Source organism: Stegodyphus dumicola, chromosome 2, assembly GCF_044657685.1.
Source record: "Stegodyphus dumicola isolate Sdum_Otavi_A_Nest chromosome 2, ASM4465768v1".
Lineage (NCBI taxonomy): Eukaryota > Metazoa > Arthropoda > Arachnida > Araneae > Eresidae > Stegodyphus > Stegodyphus dumicola.
The window spans coordinates 259,827,941-259,849,101 of record NC_140769.1 but is presented as its reverse complement, the minus strand read 5'-3'; the positions used below and the strand labels follow the sequence as shown (position 1 = coordinate 259,849,101).

The 21,161-nt window shown below is 34.9% G+C and overlaps 1 protein-coding gene across 2 annotated transcripts in view; it reads left to right on the top strand.

The window, feature by feature from the left end:
- Positions 1-3,415: 3,415 nt before the first annotated feature.
- The window catches only part of LOC118190697 (chromatin accessibility complex protein 1-like), a 40,299-nt gene continuing 22,553 nt past the window's right edge, over positions 3,416-21,161 (top strand). The window contains exons 1-2 of one of the 2 annotated variants that reach the window (XM_085812089.1): positions 3,416-3,892; positions 17,250-17,389. In XM_085812089.1, the coding sequence (XP_085668215.1) occupies positions 3,546-3,890 (345 nt within the window). In that variant the 5' untranslated portion in view covers positions 3,416-3,545 and the 3' untranslated portion in view covers positions 3,891-3,892; positions 17,250-17,389. Of the gene's footprint in view, positions 3,893-17,249; positions 18,243-21,161 lie in introns of those variants that run through there. The other variant, XM_035361452.2, reaches the window with a different exon arrangement.

The following is a 21,161-nucleotide window of genomic DNA, read 5'->3' as shown; positions in this document are numbered from 1 at the left end:
TGACATTTTAATAACAGATATCATGACCCTTGCATTATGACTTATCCTATCAGTCTATCACTAATGGTTATAGTTTAGGGTACCATTAGCACTGTTACTCATGCCTAATACACTACATTACAGGCACCCTCAGCAGCAATCACACATTACAAGCACCTTCAGCAGCAATCACTACATCTTAAAATTTTGCGCCCTGTTGTCTTCCCTCCTTTTCAAGATAGCCTGCTGCTGAGTTTCAATATGATCACAATATTCAACAGTTTTTCATTGCCTATTAGGTCATTAGCTGCCTTGGCACAAAAAAAAAAAAAAAAAAAAAAAAAAGCACAAAGGCAAAATTACAACAAAAATCTCAAATACTTATAAGGCCACACAAAGATGCAAAATGTTTACAGTCTGAGAACATTGATGACAGAATATTTAAATTTAAAAGTAGCTCATCAAGAAGAATCTATTAGATCAGAAAAAACTTCAGAGCATGATTGTAACAAACACTGTTTGAAAATGTATACACAGTGTAGTATTAGCATGCAAGCATATACTTGTGAATGTATTGGACCTTAGTATTCAAAATAATTTGTGCAAACACATTCTTTCAGCAGTAATGTACAACAGAAGTGAAACAAGTTATTCTGGAGCAATCATTAACTTCTGAAAAGGAGTACAAAATTTAGAAAAACCACACATAAACTTCACTTCTGAGAAATCAACTATCATATTTTTTTTTTTAATCACTAGTAAATGAAATCCAAAAATTGTGCAATGAAAATAAAAATTTGCATACTACATTAACAGACAAAATATTTCAGCAAATCATGCAACATGTAAATGCTGTTCAAAAATTATTACTGTTGTCAGAAAATTACAACACAATAAATCAAAAAATATATATGCACTAAATTTGAATCTACAAGTAAAAAGATTATTCTACAAAAAATATTTTTCTCAACAAAAATTTGTAAAAAAATGAAAGCCGAACAAACCTACAGCAAATGAAACTGAAAGGTTCACAGATATTTTATTAGGACAGCCTGTCATTAGCAAAGGAAATGATTATAACAATTCAATACAAAAACATCGCTAATAAGTTAACTTTATTTTGTTTGATAAAGAAATTTAATCATACAAGCTGATCATTACTTTTACTGTTAACTGCTCCTGTAAGTTTCTTTCTATATTAATAATTTAGAACAAACTATGAGAGATTATATGATTATTTCAAGTGGCTTTAGAACATTTTTAAGATGTTTAAGAGCTAATTTCATTCAGGAAATCTATTTGCTAAATGAAAGTTGCTATGATTAAAGAAAACGTTTATAAATAATCAAACTTTTGAAAATAACATCTGACTAATGTAATATGTTTTGTCAATTACATCATAATTAAGATTTTACTTTTTTAAAAAATTTTTTGCTGTAAATATTATTTGTTGAATATTTTATAGATAATAAAAATTTTGTGCATGCGCTTAATGTTGTAGGTAATTTCGAATGCTTCATCCCAAAACTTTAATTCTTTATTCAGATTTGTGAGAAAAGAAAAGAAAAAGAAACTTAACATTTATTAATAATAATGTGTATCCAACTTTTTATTAATTTCATAGAAGAATTTTATTTAGAATGTTGAATACTTCTAAATGCATTCACAGTCATCTACTTCCTTTTTTTATTAACGAAAAAGCTCATTAAGCTGTTCATTCATAGAATGCTCCAAAAACGTCATCCTTATTACAAACAATGCATATTTTCCTATAGCTTTAAAATTAGTTAAATTATTTCCTTGTACAAAATAGTTCCTTATGTTATCTCAAGAACGAAAACAGCAACTTCATATGGCACTGAACTGTAGTTCAGAATTAATCACTTATAAAATTTCATTATGCAATAAATCTTTGTTTTTTATTGTATTTTGATAGTGATTCTGTATAAATTGCATTCATAAACTGATAGAGCTATTACTGAAGGAATAATAACTAATTGTACAGATATTTTTTTATATGGCACAGATGCTTAAACAGTGTGATGTCCTATAAATTATTTCATGTATGTTAATATAAAAGTTGACATGTAAAAATATTATTTTTGAGACAACTGGCAAAAAGCCTGCGTGCCCAGTATAATAGCGGTAAATGGAATGGAATATTATTTTTGAAACTCGAATTAAATAATCAATGATTCAGCAACCGCCAAAATACAAAAACAAGCAGCACCAGGAGATACTTTCAGAAGGCATAATAATCTAATATAGTATGGAAAACTTGAGATTATAAAAGAAAATAAGTTTAGACTATAAAACTATATAAACACATTCATGTTTACATCGTCAGCCATTCACGATTACTCCGCCTATAAATGACGTCATTTTCAAGTCAAACATAATTGGCCAACATCAGAAGGGTACGGCGCGGAATCTAGCTTCTCGTCTTTCCTGTGCTAGATGTGCACAGGCCACATCTAGCACATCATCTATACAAAGTAAGGAGAGCCTTAATACAAAGCGTTTCAAATCTGTTACGATCTTCGTAAGTATCAGAATCAGAAGAGACGCTGATTGTACGTTTGGCAGTTCTTTACGGGGAGATCCATTCACAAAGCCTTTTCTTTTTCGCGGCAATATTTGTTTTAAATCGTTTAATTTGTTTCACAGATTGAAAGCTTTTCTTTACATTATGAATCTTACTCGGGGTTTGTAGCACTTAGTTCCCCGAGTGAACTTTTCTTTTTCTTGCAAAGGAGAACGTGTTTGTTATGCTCTTCAGTTGTAAGAGATCGTTGCTGAGAATTATGAACCAAGAGGTTTATTTGGATGCTAAGAGTGGCAAGATTTAATAGCTTGGCATCGTTTCCTGATTCCGTTAAGCGGAAGAATTATTTTGATCCATTATCGGAGTCTGATCCATAGACGGTTTATAATAATCATAATCTGTAGCCGGTTCGTTAGCCATTTTGAGGAAACCTGACACCCGGTAACTGAAACAGTCGGGAAGGGGAACCTAACGTATCAAATCCCTAGAGAAAAAAAGTAAAAGGCTTGCCTAGAATTGGTAAAACACAAAGTCAAACAGTAGTAGAGCAATAATCCAAAGCGAGAACGATGACGGAGCGATGGGTCAAAGCACCTTCACGCTCAGACAACCAACAACTCGAGAAACAATTCGATCAGTATAGTTTTCTCGAACGTCTTAACAAAATCACTTCAGCCAGCTTGTTTACAGTCACTGTTAAGGGTTTGTAGCAGTTCAGAACTGGTTGCAAATCAACATTGATTACGTATTTACAAAAGGCGTACTCGAAAGCGTTGCAGCTGAACTCGGTTTTGCAATGCAAGACCAGTTGCCATAATAAGCGTTGCAGTTGGATTTGCCCCTTAATTTTTCAGTCTGCTGGTCAAAAGATAGAAGAAATGCAAAAGAGTTGTCTTCTTTGTCTGTGCAAGGCCAACGTCTGTGTGTCGGTGTGTTTTAACCGTTTGAAAAGGCTAGTATTTTTATAATCTCCTGCTGGTGTGCTGAAGAGAATTTGAATTTGTACGACTTGTTTGTGAAAATGACTGACAAACAAACAAAATTAGCACTTTTACCTTTGTCTAGAATAAAGATGATCATGAGAAGCTCTCCCGATGTTTCAAATATAAGTCCTGATTCCATTTTTTTAATTGCCAAAGCTGCCGAAGGTTTTGTTGCGTTTTTGGTTCGTCAAGCATTGAAAGCGAGCGATAACAAAATGTTGGTAGATTACTCTGATCTTTCAAAGATAGTTTATGAAATAGGTAATTTGGAGTTTCTGAGAGATATTATTCCCCCAACAATTAAAGGTTATGAGTATCTGGAAATAATGAAGAAAGTTGAAGAACAGGATAAAGCTATCGCAAAAGAAGAGCAAGAGATTTGATGGTAATATTATTCTAAGTTATTGATTTGTTTCTGGTTATTTTATATTCGTAAATTTTGTGAAAATTAAGACGCCTTCTTAGATACTGATTTAATTTGTTGATCATACAACTTTCATTATGATTCTATTTCAGTTTCCTCGTATAAGTTTTATATCTGTCTACTGAGAGGTTCTCAGTAAGGCGGAGAGGGGGGATTTACATAGTTTCAGGAGAATATCGCCATCCTTTTTTTTTTTAAACCTGTTAAGCATTTAATTTAAATTTATGAATATAAAAAACTACTTTTATTCCACTTTTGTTATTTATCAAGGTTTTGTGTACTTTTACTTTCAATTTATAAAACACATAAAAAATAATATATATATGTAATATACTAGATGTGCAGTCATGAATCTGGTACTTTTAACTTCTGGGTGGATAAGGTAATAATAAGACGTTGACAAAACTAATTTCTGTGAATCACCATCTTTATTTTTAGGTGCATCAAAAATTATTTGTTTGACAGACAAATTACTTTTTGATCATAATTGAACACAAATAATTTTTATATACACAGATAAAAAGCTATGACGTGATTTCAGGCAGGGAAGCATAAGTGGCACAGAGTTTGCATTGTAGAAGTCAGGGAAGTATAGTGCTTGTGACTCAAAATTCATACTTCGTAGGTGCAGAAAGTATTCTAAGCTATGATTGGTCAATATTAGTTTTAGTTACCTTTTTCAAGCAGTTTTATGTAATTTGAAATTATCTCGAATTTGGGAGAACAGATGAATTTGGGGGGGGGGAAGAGCACCAAATATAGAATGTTAATTTTGAGGTTGCCAATTATTTTTTAAAGCAGCCATCGTATTTTGTTATAGCTTAAATATATGTAATATGTATGTACATCGGTAAAAGGGTTGATCTTTACAATATGGTAACTGGTAGTTTGGCGATAAAGGTTACTACCTGGGACTTTGGTAATAATGTGAGCAGTACTCAGTTCCGATTACGCATTATTTTGCGTGAGGGAAATGAGAGATCATGGGATATGTCATGTGATATTAATGGACGAATTACGGTTCTTTAATCGGAAAAGGGGGGAAATCGGGAAAAAATGTGGAAATTTTGTATTTAGCTTTATTCTCTGTTGTGTGAAACAGTGTTGTTTAATTTTTGAATCCCATGGCCCTAACTAAAGTGAATTCGAAATGGGTATTTAGGCATTGTGATAAAGAGAAGTTTGCTTTTTATTTAGCGGAGGAAGTATGGAGGAAAAATTCGCAGAAAAAAATCTTTCAATAATTTTATTGAATGAATTAGAAAAGTGTATCCGCCACGTAATCAAGATTCTGAAGAAGATTAGGTAAGTTAGTATTTTTAATTATTTGAGGATATTATTTTTATGCATTGTTCTAAATGTAAGGTGGAAAGGTATTTGATATTATTGGGAAAATTGTTATTAGCAATGATTTAGTTTAAAGTAATTAGGATTGTAAGGTAATTTTTATTAATTTAATGTATGCGCTCATTTATATTTTAAGTAGTGTTTTTGAATTTAAATGGTTGCGGTATGAATTCGTTTGGTGACGTTTATAATATAATAGATGATTTAGAGGTAAAAGTTTTTGGATATTTTATTTATTTTATATGTGGAAATGTTCATATTTGGAAAGGGTAAATACTTTTTCGCGATCAGGTAATTTCATATATGTTCTTTTTACCGGGTTTAAAGATTGAGAAAATTGTCATGTATTTTCGTGAAATTTTTCTAATTTATGAGAAAAAAGCAGTGTACATGGATATCATGAAGAGTGTGCGCAATGCCATTTTTGTGCAATTCTGGGATGTTTTTTTAAGTAAAAATAAGTCGACGTGTACATGGTTTAGTGATATTTTAATTAAATGATAGTTATTTTGTGAATTTTATGTTTGTAGGAATTTGGTATACGTTTAAGTTGAAATAAACTTGCATGGAAATAATTTAAATATTTGATACTAAGTATTTGTAATGCTTGCGGTATGAATTCGTTGGTGACGTGTATAATGTAATAGATGATTTAGATGTAAAAGTTTTTGGATATTGTTACGAATTTGGTATTTAAAAAGCTAATATTAGTTCAATTATAAATTAATTGGTTTTATTTCTCATGCAGTGCAGCGCGTGACGACTATTAAAAGAAAGCTAAGCCGTAAAATTGAAAATACAAGAGCGCGTGCATTAAATAAATAAATATCTCTTTTTGATTTCGAGAAAGTACTGGAAAATTCTAGCGCGTGATTTTAAAATCTTATAAAAGGAGGAAAACATCTCAGTTTGTAGTAGTTGCTTAGTTTGTTGTTGTTTAAAAAAACTACTGTTGTTGATTGTAGCGAATTCGTGGATTAGCGTTCTTTAGCTGTTTTGAGTTATGTTCTATTGGACATTTGAGTAGTTAAAAGAAAACTACTGTGAGATATTGTAATACTGCGTGATAATTTGAGAAAATTTAAGCATTTTTGTTGTGATAATAATAAATTTTTGTTCATTTTTTTTTAATCGGACTTGTGCATTCATTTCATAACGAACCCGTACGCACGCAACAATTTTTGGTGTCAGGAGTGGGGTTTGAATGCCAATAACAAGAGCGATGGAAGAACAATTCAGGCAAATGATGACTGCATTTGCTGCTTTCCAAGAAAAGATGGAAGGGGCCGTCAAATCCGTTAAGGAAGAAATGAAATTGGGCCAGGAATCCGTTAAGGACGAAATGAAAGCCGTTCAAGCTGGTCAAGAAAAGATTGAAGCATGTCAAGAAGAAATGAAAAGAGAAATTACCTGCATAATAGAAAATAAATTTGAAGCTATGGAAGGCAGAATTGACACAGTTGAAAATAAAGTTGGACAAATTGAAGAAAAAGTTTCTTTCGTAAAAGATCAAATTGAAGAAAGAGTTTCTTCGGTGAAAGAAGAAATAGAAAAAAAAGTTTCTTCTGTAAAAGAACGTATAGAAGGGAGAGTTTCGGCTGTGGAGGAACGAATTGAAGGAAGAGTTTGTGCCGTCCAACACCAAGTCGAACAACAAATTGATGAGAGAGTTTCTGCAGTTGCCAAAGAAATGGAAATGTTAAAGAAATTCGTAGCGATGGCAGGGAGCAAGAATGATGATTTTAAATTCTTACCGATGCCTGCTCGTCCATTTCTGAAGCTATCCACATATGATGGGAAGACATCCTGGCAAGTGTACAAGACCCAGTTTTCTATCGTTGCGGATGCGAATGGATGGGATTCCCAAGCTAAGGCCTGTCATCTCGCCGCTTCTTTAAGAGCCGACGCAGCGGATATCCTTCAGACTCTTCCCGAAAACAAAAGGTTAGATTTCGAAGCTCTGTCCGGCACTTTGGAGCTGCGCTTTGGCGAGAAATGTTTAAAAGACTACAGCAGGCTTTAATTAAAATCCCGTCAACAGAAGCCCACTGAATCACTTCAGGAGCTCGCCACGGACGTTGAAAGGCTGTCACATCACGCCTTTTCGGAGTGCCCGACAGAAACAAGGGAAATCCTGTCCCTGCAATATTTCATCGATGGCATCCGGGATACTGAAATACAAAAAGCTCTACGAATGGCGGATGTAAAAGATTTAAAAAGCGCTCTAGTGTACGCCATGAAATTCGAGGCAGCCCAGCAAGCCACTCGTCGAGACTGCCACCCAGTCAGAGCTGCTCAAGTCCAGGAGCCAGGGGATCAAGTCACCGCTCGTCTAGACGATTTAACTAGACAACTGAACGCCTTGAGACGGAATATTGGTGAGAAGAAACCGACCGTTAAGTGCTGGAACTGCGGTGCTGAAGGACACATACGACGAAACTGCAGAATACCCCAGGGTACGGATGTTAAGACCGCTTCTAACAAGCAGCAGGGAAACTAATTAGTGGCCATCTCGCGGGGCGGAGGTTGCCAGATAATGAAAAGCCCCAGTTTAAAACGCTTCAGATTTCTGCAGTGAGAGGCGGCAGTAATGGACTTTTCATAATAGGACATATTAACGGAGTCCCCTGCAATATGACGATAGACACAGGAGCCAACGTTACCATCATCCGAAAAGATTTGGCTCAACAACTGGAAAGCAAACTTATCTGGACGCCGCCCTGCGTTACCCTACAGACTGTGTCCGGTGAGAAGATCGACATCAATGGGAAAGTAAATGTTAACATCACGTTTGGAAGTGCCGCTTACCATCACACGGCATACGTAGCAGAGATCACTGATTCTTGCATACTCGGATTGGACTTTCTAAGGAAATACAATTTTTCCTTGGACTTTAAAAATAACGAATTGCATTCTGCGTCTGAGGACATAAGGTTATTTGGAATTAATAATGAAGAAGTTAAATCTGTCCACAGAATCATAGCACAAGACAATATCACAATACTGGCAAGAACAGAAATTTTACTCCCTGGATCTATAGCCGAAAACAGATTTCCGCTACGGCATCATAGAATATCCCAATAACTGTAATAGCCCGAAAGGAGTACTAGTAGCCTCAACACTCGTCGACCTATCGAGAATGGTTATCCCGGTGAGAGTTGCCAATGTAACTGAGAAGGCGAGAGTTATTAAGAAAGGCGACGTGGTTGCAGCATGTACTCCAGTAACCAGCGTTGAAAGAAAGAGCAATATCCAAGAATCCGTGTCCTCATCAGAGAGCATTACATCGGAGTTATTGCAGAATGCGCAATTGAACGATGAAGAGAAGAATGCTGCCGATCGCGTCATCAAAGATCTTCAAGTTGTTTTCTCCTGCTCGTCTTCTGACGTGGGTCGAACTAGTTTGACACAACATAGAATAGATACCGGCGATCATCCCCCGATCAAGCAACATCCAAGACGTCTACCGTTTGCTAAACAGGAAGAGGTGCGAACACTGTTAAAAGATATGAAAGAAGGCGATGTCATCGAGCCTTCAGCGAGTCCATGGGCATCTCCCATCGTTCTCGTCAGAAAGAAAGACGGCTCAACAAGATTTTGCGTTGACTATCGCCGGTTGAATGAGGTTACGAAGAAAGACAGTTACCCTCTTCCTAGAATTGACGACATTCTAGACACTCTTTCTGGAAGCAAGTGGTTCTCAACACTTGATTTAAAGAGTGGGTATTGGCAGGTAGAAATACAGCCTGAAGACCGAGAAAAGACGGCATTTCCTACGGGACAAGCAAGGGCTTTCTCAATTCAAGGTGATGCCGTTTGGACTGTGTAATGCGCCGGCAACATTCGAACGTCTTATGGAGACTGTTTTGAAAGGTCTTTCCTACGAAGCCTGCCTGATATACCTGGACGACATCATCATCGTCGGAAAGAGTTTTGAAGAACATTTAGAAAATCTTAGGAAGGTGCTTCAGAAACTGAAAGAAGCCAATCTGAAGCTGAGTCCCGCTAAATGCAAATTGTTCCGAAAGGAAGTGACTTACCTGGGACATGTCATCTCTGCAGAAGGTGTGCGCACTGATCCTGAAAAGGTATCAGCGGTTAAATCCTGGAAAAGTCCTGAAAATGTCCATCAGCTGAGAAGCTTCCTAGGGCTTTGCACCTACTATAGGAGATTCGTGAAGGACTTTTCTTCCATCGCAAGACCCCTTCACAAGCTGACAGAGAGCAAGCAAAGATTCTTGTGGACAAAAGAATGCGAGGATGCATTTAACAACTTAAAGGAGGCTTTAACATCTGCTCCAATCCTGACGTATCCTCAGCTCGACCGACCATTTATTCTTGACACCGACGCGAGCAATGAAAGTGTCGGTGCTGTTTTGTCCCAAGAAATAGACGGCCAAGAACGTGTAGTGGCCTACTGGAGCAAGTGCCTGTCTAAACCGGAGAGGAATTATTGTGTCACCAGGAAAGAGTTGCTCGCCATAGTCAAAGCTGTAGAACAGTTCCATCACTATCTATATGGCAGAAAATTCCTGCTCCGCACCGATCATGCATCATTGACCTGGCTTTTAAATTTCAAGAATCCTGAGGGTCAAATAGCCAGGTGGATACAGAGACTCCAAGAATATGACATCACTATCCGTCATCGTAAGGGATCATCACACGGAAACGCCGACGCCCTGTCTAGAAGATCTTGCCAAGAAAGCTGCCGATATTGTTCCAGGGTGGAAGCGAAATACGAGCTGCTGACTCCGGTCGCAAGACAAATTACAACATCAACATCGGCTGATCGAGAACCGTGGAGTGATGATGAAGTCAGGAAAGACCAGCTGGAAGACCGCGACATTAAATCGATAATTGATTTAATGGAGTCATCAACCAGAAAACCTACCTGGCAGGACATTTCTATCTGTAGTCCTACAACCAAACAGTATTGGGCACTCTGGGATTCACTTCACATTCGAAACGGCGTCTTATACCGGAAATTTGAATCGGATGATGGGAAGACGTTCCGATGGCAGCTGATACTTCCAAGATCCCGCATTCCTGATGTCCTTAAAGAACTACATAACAGCCCTACGGGAGGTCACTTTGGAATAATGAAGACCTTACAGAGAGTTCGTGAGCGCTTTTACTGGAATAATGCAAAGGATGACGTGCAAAAGTGGTGCCGATCCTGCGATGCCTGTGCAGGTCGGAAAGGACCGAAGAGACGCAGCCGAGGCAAGCTGCAACGTTACAACGTAGGGGCGCCTTTTGAACGTATCGCCTTTGACATCTTAGGACCTCTGCCACGAACTGCTGATGGCAACAAATACATACTCGTTGTCATTGATTACTTCACCAAGTGGCCTGAAGCGTACCCTGTTCCTGATCAAGAGGCTGTCACAGTAGCTGAGGTAATGATACAGCACTGGATTTCCAGGTTCGGAGTGCCTCTTCAGTTACATTCCGATCAGGGAAGGAATTTTACCTCGGCAGTAATCAAAGAACTATGCAAACTACTCGGCATTGACAAAACTCAAACGACGCCATTGCATCCCCAGTCGGACGGCATGGTAGAGAGGTTCAATCGAACCATCCTTAATAACCTCTCATTAGTGGTTTCCAGAAACCAACAGGACTGGGACAAGAAATTACCACTCTTTTTACTGGCTTACCGCAGTGCTGTCCACGACACTACCGGCTATTCTCCATCACAAATGCTCTTCGGTCGTGATCTTCGTTTGCCTTGTGATCTATTGTTTGGCCGCCCTCCGGATGCTCCTTCATCGTCTGAGGAATATATTCAAGATCTCCAGGCCCGGTTTGAAGTGATGCACAACTTTGCATGAGAGCGAGTCAACTTGGCGACGGAGAAGATGAAGACCCGATACGACACAAGAGCTACTGAACATCAATTCCACGAAGGAGACAAGGTGTGGCTGTGGAATCCGACTCAACGGAAAGGACTTTGTCCGAAATTACAGTCACCTTGGGATGGCCCGTACGCAGTCCTAAACAGGCTGAATGACGTCGTGGTTCGGATTCGTAAGTCTTCGAACTCTAAACCTAAAGTCGTTCATTACGACAGGTTAGCACATTACTATGGCCATAGTACATAATGTAAATAATTGTAAATAGTATAAGACCATGGTCCTTTTTGTTTATAAATGTGTATTTGATTTGATTTGTATTTAGTATTTGATTTGCATTTAGTATTTGATTTGTATTTAGTATTTGATTTGTATTTAGTATTTGTTTTGTATTTAGTATTTGATAGCATTTGATTTGTTCAAGTTAGTTATTGCATTTATTGTTTATATTGTTTGATATTGTAATGTAATGTTTATGCCTCAGTTGCATTTATGCCACAGTTGTAAATTTAGCTTCCTGTCCAGGGATTGTACTGCCCGGGACGTGCAGTCCTTGGGAAGGGGGCAGTGTTACAAATTTGGTATTTAAAAAGCTAATATTAGTTCAATTATAAATTAATTGGTTTTATTTCTTGCGCAGTGCAGCGCGTGACGACTATTAAAAGAAAGCTAAGCCGGAAAATTGAAAATACAAGAGCGCGTGCATTAAATAAATAAATATCTCTTTTTGATTTCGAGAAAGTACTGGAAAATTCTAGCGCGTGATTTTAAAATCTTATAAAAGGAGGAAAACATCTCAGTTTGTAGTAGTTTCTTAGTTTGTTGTTGTTTAAAAAAACTACTGTTGTTGATTGTAGCGAATTCGTGGATTAGCGTTCTTTAGCTGTTTTGAATTACGTTCTATTGGACATTTGAGTAGTTAAAAGAAAACTACTGTGAGATATTGTAATACTGCGTGATAATTTGAGAAAATTTAAGCATTTTTGTTGTGATAATAATAAATTTTTGTTCATTTTTTTTTCATCGGACTTGTGCATTCATTTCATAACGAACCCGTACGCACGCAACAATATTTTATTTATTTTATATGTGGAAATGTTCATATTTGTAAAGGGTAAATTCATGGCCACTTTGATGTAGACCGTAAATGGCCTTGTGTAATAAACACACTTTATTTTCCTCTTCAATAAATCCTTCTGGTTGGGTCATATATATTTTCTCATATAGGTTTGCATACAAATATGCATTCTTTACATCTAACTGACAATTAGTCCATCCATATAAACATACCAGTATAGTGAAAAATAATCTTATGATTGAAAAATTTACTACAGGACTGTAAATGTCATCAAAATCTTCACCTCTTTTCTGCCTGAATCTTTGTGCTACTAAACATGCTTTGTATCTAACTACTTCATTCTTTTCATTTATTTTTAGCGTATAGACCTATTTGCTTCCTAGCATAGTTTTATTTTCTGGCTTTTCGACTAATTCTCAAACCTTTCTTATCTTCATTGTGTCAATTTCTTCTTTCATTGCCTTATCCCATTCTAGCATTTACTGATTTTCGTGCTTCTTTAAAATTTTGTGGGATAACAATTTCTATGGAATTTGCCTCTTCAGACACGGAGCTAGTCTCCTGTTCTACAAAATGAACTTTCCTCATGACGATGATTCGTTTTTTCTTCAACGATGATTCGTTTTTTCCACTAAAATAAAATTTATCTTTTTCAAATTTAATATTTCTTGCCTCACAATACTTTTCAATATCATTATAGGATCTAAAACGGGTGTCTGTTCCCTCTACATAATAATATATGTCTGTACGTGTTCCGTCTGGTCTTTTAACTGCTTTTCTTTGCCAGGTTAAGTCTGATACTTCTTTCGGGGTAGGTTTGTCATCTGACAACTTTATTTCTTCTCTAGAAGTTTCCTGTTTTTCATCTGATTCTGCTAATAGCTCAGATTCTTCTAGTCTTTTAAACTTAGTTTTTGATTTCTGGTCCATGATGCCATTTGCTGCATTCAGTTTTTTTTTTTTTTTTTTTTTTTTTTTTTTTTTTTTATCAAACTTCACATTACAGGTTTCTATTAATCTGTGTTCTTCTGGTAGCCATATTCTATAACCCCTAGTTTCCTTCACATATCCTACCATGATTCCTTCTTTGCACCTCATTTGTAATTTATTTCTAATCTGTTTTGGCACGCCAACATAGACTTTACAACCAAATACTTTAAAATAAACAACACTTGGATTTCTATTTAGGAACATTTCATAAGGGGTTTGGTTACTTTTATGACATATTCTGTTCCACATATGTATGAAGCAGCCAAGAGCTTCTGCCCACCATTCTTTTCCCATTTTACTATCATTAAGCATAACTTTAACTGCGTCTAATGCCGTTCGTTTAAAACACACACCATTCTCTTCTGGGGTGTACGTGTTTGTGCGTTCAACACTAATTCCATTTTCAGCTAAGTACCCTTCGAATTGCCTTTTACAGAATTCCTCACCTTTATCAGTGCGTATACTTATTAATTTTCTATTCGTCAGTCTTTCCATTAGCCTATGATAATTCTTAAAGTTGTAGAATGATTCATTTTTATTTTTTATACAATACACTGTTACTAATCTGCTATAGTCATCCACAATAGTGAGGAAATATTTACTTCCACCTGTAGATGGAACTGGGAGTGGACCACAAACGTCTAAATAAACTAACTGCAATGGTTTATCCAATCTCTTCGGAATAGTTTAAAAAGTTATTCTACTAGATTTAGCAATAATACATGGTTCACACTTCTCCATTTGTTTTTCAATTTCTGGTAATCCTTTCACGCTTTCATTATTATTAGTATTATTAATATAATCAAAATTTATGTGGCAAAATCTCCAATGCCATAGCGTCGCATCGTCAACTTTATTTAACTTTCCAATTTCTTTACCGTAACCAGCTTCCTTTTTATATGTTGTGTATCAAAATGGTTTCACGTGATAAAGTCCTTCACATCGTTTAGCGTAGCATAATCTATCCCAATTATTAAAGTATATCCACATCTTCCCTTTTGAAATCACAAAATGAGCACCTGCCTTTTCTAATCTTGCTCCCGATAGTAAATTTCTCCTTAGATTTGGATTATATAACACATTATATAACTCAATCCAGTTTATTCGATTGCCTACTTTTACTGCAAATTTGACGGTACTCCTTTCCTAGTAATTTACTTTCACAATTTCCTACAGCTAAAGACATACGTATATCATTTATTTCTTCAAAATTTATCATTAAATTTGTATTATTACAGAAAGGAGTTGTAGCTGCAGTATCTATGACCCAATTAAATTTATCTGCGTTACTTCCTTTATCTGTAGTTGTTACATAATTTTCTACTAACATTAATTCTTATCTTTAAACTGTCCATTTTTATCATCTATTTTAAACTGCTGATTTTTACTTACATTTTCTTTACATTGAGCGATTACGTGTCCAAATTTATGACATCTGAAAACAAGGTCCTATTCTCATATTCTCAATTTTTTTCTTAGATTTAGTTTTATTTTCAACTCTATCTTTCCCTGCAATTGAACTAATAGTATTAAACACGCTTACCTTGCTGTCTTCTAAATCGGCATTTACCAGGCGAAGTCAACTTTCTTCCCTTACCAAATCTTCAGCAATTTTTTCCAGCGTAAAATGTTTGTTCTTCCACTTATAGATCAACTGGACAATGCCATAGTTTTCCTGGGGTAATCTCCTTATTGCCTGAAATCCTTTAAAAAGATCTGCCAAGTTGTGTCCAGCTTCAGCCAACTTCTTTGCAGTCATTCTTATCCTTGCGATGAATAACCCTAATGCTAATCTTGCTCTTGTTTTGAGTTCGAATTGCTTCTGTAGAACTTCCCATGCTTCTTTACCACTTGAGCATTCTTGTATCAGCAGCCTGAACTCAGTTTTAATTCCATAATATAATGTAGTGAAGGCTTTATTCTCTCTCAATGTGAAGTTCTTGTTGCACTTTTATCTAATTCTTCTTCTTTGTTCTCCATGAAGCTCCAACAATTTCTATCCAGTAACAGAATTTTCATATCGGCTTTCCATCGATCCCAGTTGTCATGGTTTAACAGCTCAAAACCTTCAGGTAGTAATGACATCTGCAATTATGTGTGAGCACAACAACTTGAACAAACTTCTAAGACAGGTCTGCTTCTTTTCGTGGAGAATGGCCCTCTTCACCTACGTTCCTTCAATGCTGAGTTGAACTAGGTAACAGGCTAGCTGTTGGCACTGGGCCCATAACCCTATTGGTTGTGGGGATATTTGCAAAGCATATTTTGCTTCCCTTAAATAAAGCTAAGACTAATCTAAATAAAATTCATGCTTTATTCTGTAAATTAAAATAAAATAAGCTAACACTGTAGCCTTTACATTTAAAACCATTTGAGGGAAAGAAAACTAGCATAATACTAACTCGGAACACACACATTCGCTGATACCGGCGTACATATACACATACTCGGCCAACCTGCCGATCTTGACGTCATCGGCCAATCAGCGGCAACCACGTTAGCTTACATCCGATTGACCTCTGATCAAAGTTTGCATAAGGAAAACGAAAGTCAACAGGAATGAGGTGCCTTTTTCCCTGCTCCAGCATAATGGAAGGGAGCGGAAAATTGGTTGCCATATATTAAGAATTTGCCGAGTGAATTATTCTTGGTCAAACTGAAAAAATTTCGCCAAGATAAATTTTTGAATTTCTCCATAAATTTCGTACCAAATTTGACAAAGTTCCTGGGCATAATTTGAGTCGTAGAATTGAAAGATGGAAAAAAAAAAAAAAAAAGGTATGTTATTTCGGAAAAAGTCTGATTTTATGTCGAAATCCCTATGTTAGAACAATGCTATGTATAAATTTAATATATATTCTAAGTCATGCTTTTGAGACAAAAACGCAAACTGAATTTTGTTAATCGGCCCAGTAGAACGGGAGATGTAGAGCTGTCCCCCCGTTTTTTTTTGCGCAGTGTACTTCAGTCACATAAAGTATTTTAATTAAAATTGTCTGTAACTACAAAACAAATACGATTATGCATTTAATATAATTAAAATACAGTATTCCTGCCCTTTTTTTGAAGTAATTTTATCCTGTGAAAATTGAAATTAGAAAAGTATATGAATAATTTTAATTTCCATAGGACATGGTTACAGTAAGAATGTAACAAATGAAAAGTATTCATGTGGTAGCTATCACAATATTATTTATTTAAAAGAAACCTACATTCTCATAAGAGTACATAGCAATAGTAACATTACAATACCTAACAAGATAATTTAATTTCTGTTTCCCCTGTATCTTGAAACTCATCTGCTGTTACTGTTGTCCTCAAGTCCCAGATCCATGTCCCTAGGTCCGCCCTAGCCTTAGGTCCGCCCTAGGTCTAGCCCTAGGTCCAGGGCTGGTGCTAGAGTTTTTGTCTCTGGTGCAAATTATGCAACTCCAAAATTCTGCCACCAGATTCCTTACTGAAGTCTAAAAATTTTGTTGTCTCTAAATTAATCGGCAGCTGTTGAACATGCTCTAATGCTGGCTCTGCCTGTGCCAGAAGTCAAAAGTGCTACTGAAGCTGTCATCTGTTACTACTTGCAAGCTACCACCATTGTCATTATATTCATCATAATTCAGTTTGTCTTACCTCATGCAGTAATTTTCAGAACTATCAAGAGCGTTAAATATCTCTGTTTTCCGAAGATTTTTATCACAAAAACTATAATTGCTTAATTAATCAGAGTGCCATGAACTCAAAATACTTTAGCAAATCAGTTAGATGAATACAACTACTATGTAGACAAAAGCATTTTTAGCATTAAGGGAAGCTCTTTTTCTTAATGCCTTGAAGAAGGAGAAATTTATGTGAATATTTAAAAAAATTTCAAAACCTTCAGATAAACTAAAGGGAAAATATGCATGTAAATACAGGATGCTTAAAAATGATAAAATGTGCTTTTTGTGATAAAAAATTTTACATTGTATGATTTCAATTTGATAACTTTATTTTAACTTATTATTTTTCATGTATATATACATATTTTATGTTTTTAAAATATGTTTTTCAGTTATGGCTAAAGCAACATCTGTACAGTGTCCATCAGAGATCTGCTTTAATCCACTTTCCAATGATTTGAATGCATCTGCTATAAAAACATTATTACAGATTATCAAGACATGCATTGGACCAAGAGGAAAGCTGAAAATTATTCAAAATATATCTGGTGGACATGTTTCTGTCACTTCTTCATCTCAAAGAATTTTTCATAATGTATCTGTAAAAAACTATTTATTAAAATTCATTATAGCTTCTGCTCAGTCTCATTTGAAATTTTTTGGAGATGGAGGTTTATCTTGTGCACTTTTAATATTGAGATTAATTGAAAATTCTTTGACACTTAAATGCCCATTGCCCTTGCTTGGTACATTATATGATCATTTTGGAAAGATTTATATAGAATGTTTAAGTTTAGAAAATAATTCTTGCAATTTGAATGTAGATTTCTCAAATATTACTGACTTGCTTTGTGTTGTGAATTCATTACTGAATTCTAAACCTGGTTGTATATTAAGTGCAGATGATAAGAATCATCTTAGTTTATTGCTGTTAACAGCATTTTTAGATGTCATTCCATGTAATACTGCTAAAACATTAGATAATTATAATATTAAATTATTACGTCAAGAAGGATTTAATGTAAGACAATCTAAATTATATGAAGGATTACTTATTAAAAATACTCAAGAAATATATCAGCAAACTTGTTCAGTTTTGAATGCTGACTTTGGTGCATTAAAAATTGCTCTATTTACCATATCTTTAGCTGGAGATGCTGATTTTCCTGTTGAAAAACTTGAAGTTAATGATGCCATTAGTGTGTGGGAATCTATTTTAAGTCATTTAGAAAAAATTGCATCTGAACTTATCTCGGGAAAAGTAAACATTGTTGCATGCCAAAAAGTTGTGCATCCAAGGATAAGAAAAAGATTGGAAGATGCAAATATATTAGTTTTTGATAGATTGGGCAATGAAACTACAAAATATTTACAGTTTATTTCAGGTGAGTTCTTTATATTATTAATCTAGCTAATTATTTCTGTAGAACTTTTCCTTTTTCTTCCTCATTTTGCCAAAGTAACTGCATATCGTTTATTTTAAATCATAAATTTAGGTGTATGGTTGGAAGGGAAAAAATTGGAGAATATTACTTTACAGTAATAAATTCCATTCTGGCATTTCAGTTGTTGGCACCTGCAGTGCATGTTTCATCTCATGTTTAACCCTCCAGCTGACCTCCAGCTATATATAATACTTTTTTTAACATATTTAGATAAGTACATGTATCTAGAAATATGTAAATAAAATTAAAGCAGCATTTTAAAAGATTAAAGGTTGTAGGTATAAAATATAAGGGTGTATTCTAATTAAAAAAATTACCTTATCACAGTTATGAGGAATTTGAGGTTTTGGTGCCAAACCCTCTGTCGGTTGGAAAGTTAATGTGGAGGCTATACAGAAGAATGATATATAATTAGGCAAAATTCAAGCTTTGATCAGTGATGGTAATTTATAATTATATGTGCCTAGAATGGTTAGTGTATCAGCATTCACCAGCATCTAATAACAACTATTCTCTGTGAGATCATTTCCGGTTTTGCATATGTGTAAATAAGAATTGTTTTTTTGTAAGCTCAGCAACATTGGCATGTAAAGTTAGCTTGTTTAAGCATAAAAAATGCAATGTACTTCAATTTTAGATTTAATTAAGGCTTAATAAAAAGTTATTATTAATTAATATTTAACGAGTAAAATATTGTTTGCTGCTCCTCCTGTGAATTGAGTTCAATAAGAATTTTCAACATGCCTTCCATTTTCTCTGATACTGTTAATAGATTTTAATAGATTTTTGTTTTCATTTCTTTCAACCCTCTTGACTGCTCAATTTTTTTCTTATCAAATTTGCTTAAAAAATGCATATATTTTTAATTGTGTATTTCAAATATTATATATATAGTAATATATATACTATTTCAAATATATTTGAGTTTTAACATATGCACAGTTTTGTAACCAAGATGTAGCACAGTTTTGTAACCAAGATTTTTTAATATAGATTTCGTGCATTTCCGTAAATAAAACTAATAACATAGCTTGTCATTAATTTTTTTCAATTTATTTAAATTTCATTTCAAATTCAAACTGTCCAACAAAAACTGGAGTCGGAGTCGACCTGTTTTTAGCGGCTCCAGCTTCGACTCCTTTTACCCCAAAATCTGCCTGACTCTGATTCTGATTCCACAGCCCTGGAAAAATGGGACATGCTTTTTAATAGAGAGAAAAATTGCATACTCATGAAAATCACAGGAGGAACAAATTTTGTTACTTTCATATTGCAAGTTAATTTATATTTATAAGCAGGTTAATTTACTATATTTTTGCATAAGGGAAAATAGTAGTTTTTGGTCATCATCAAAATGATTTTTCATATTTAAGATTAATTTAAAGCAAACCACATCAAAATCGGATAAAAATTAAGCTTATCTTGACAAGAAATGCATGTATCATGATTTGTTGTTGATCTGAAGTTTTTACCAGTTGATAATGTAGACAAAAATCTCTTTGAGTTTGTGTAGTCTAACATTTTGCTATATTTTGTTCAATACCTGCTTGAAAAATTTTGAATTTAAAGTGATTTTTGAAGAATTAATTTCTTGACTACCTACAGTTTCTTATTTTTTAGAAAAACTGTTTTTTTACAGTTTATTGTGTTTCTCAGGTAATTAGCTTTCTTCAAACTAATTACATAAATATTTGTTAAAATTATTTTCAGTATGATTACCTGTAAATATTCTTCAATATGATTACCTGTAAATATATTAAAACACGCATTCCTTTTATTTCCCCCCCTCTTAAAAGATAAATGGTAGGAGATCGAGTCAACCAAATTCAGGTGGTAAGGAATAATCTATTGCATTTTTGATTTAGGCAACAGTGTAGAGACTTAGTATAAACATCAGTCCAGCTTTCAAACTTAAGAATCATAAATGATGACGAAACAATAGAATTTTATTAAAATTACATCACACTGAGCAGTAAATACATCTTACTCCTTCCACTTACATCTCAGAACTTAAATTCTACATTCATCTTTTAAATGCAGTTGTTTCGTGCAGTGGTTAACGAATAGCTCGCACATTTTATTTATCTTTGGCGATCCTGACACTTGATTTATACTTATGGTTTATGTTATATAGTCCATACAATGCTGAAGTAAATTACTAATTCTTTTTAGGTATCTAGATATAGATAGGGTTATCTACAGGGTGATTCTAAATTGTTTTTTCAAATTAAGAGGGGTGATAGTACTCATCCAGATGAGCAATAATTACCATAGAACATAGGGTTGCATTCCAGTTTGAGAGGCAGAAAAGAGGAATATTTGAATTCCAACCTGAATTTACAACATTGTTGGGAAAGTGAATGAACAAGACCAAAAGTTGCACAATCAGTTTAGTGAAAAACTGAGAGTGCACAAAATGGATAAAACCGAAAACTTGGCATTCGAGTGTTAATTTGATCTGATTGCAAACACTCAAATGCACACCTTTGGCTGGCAAGCTCTCAACCTCACAAATGATTGCAACAAGTTAATTATTTAAATTATTAGGGGTAAAGTATCTATTCGGGGGAAAACTGCTACCTTGATTTTTCCCCTTTCGCCATCTTCTATCCTGTCCTCCTGGACTTAACTGTGCTGCTATCATTCTACTTGAAGCACATTTCTATGGGACACAATGTTCTGACAGCCGGAACACTGCATGAACTTTTCATGCTAATCTCAGCATACAGCGGAAGTTGAAGTTGGTTGATAATATTCAGCCCTTGATTAGATAATTAACTTGTAATCGTTTGCGAGCTTGAGGCCTTGCCAACCAAAGATGTGCATTTGCCGTCATAGTCTGAGCTCGAATTAAAACTC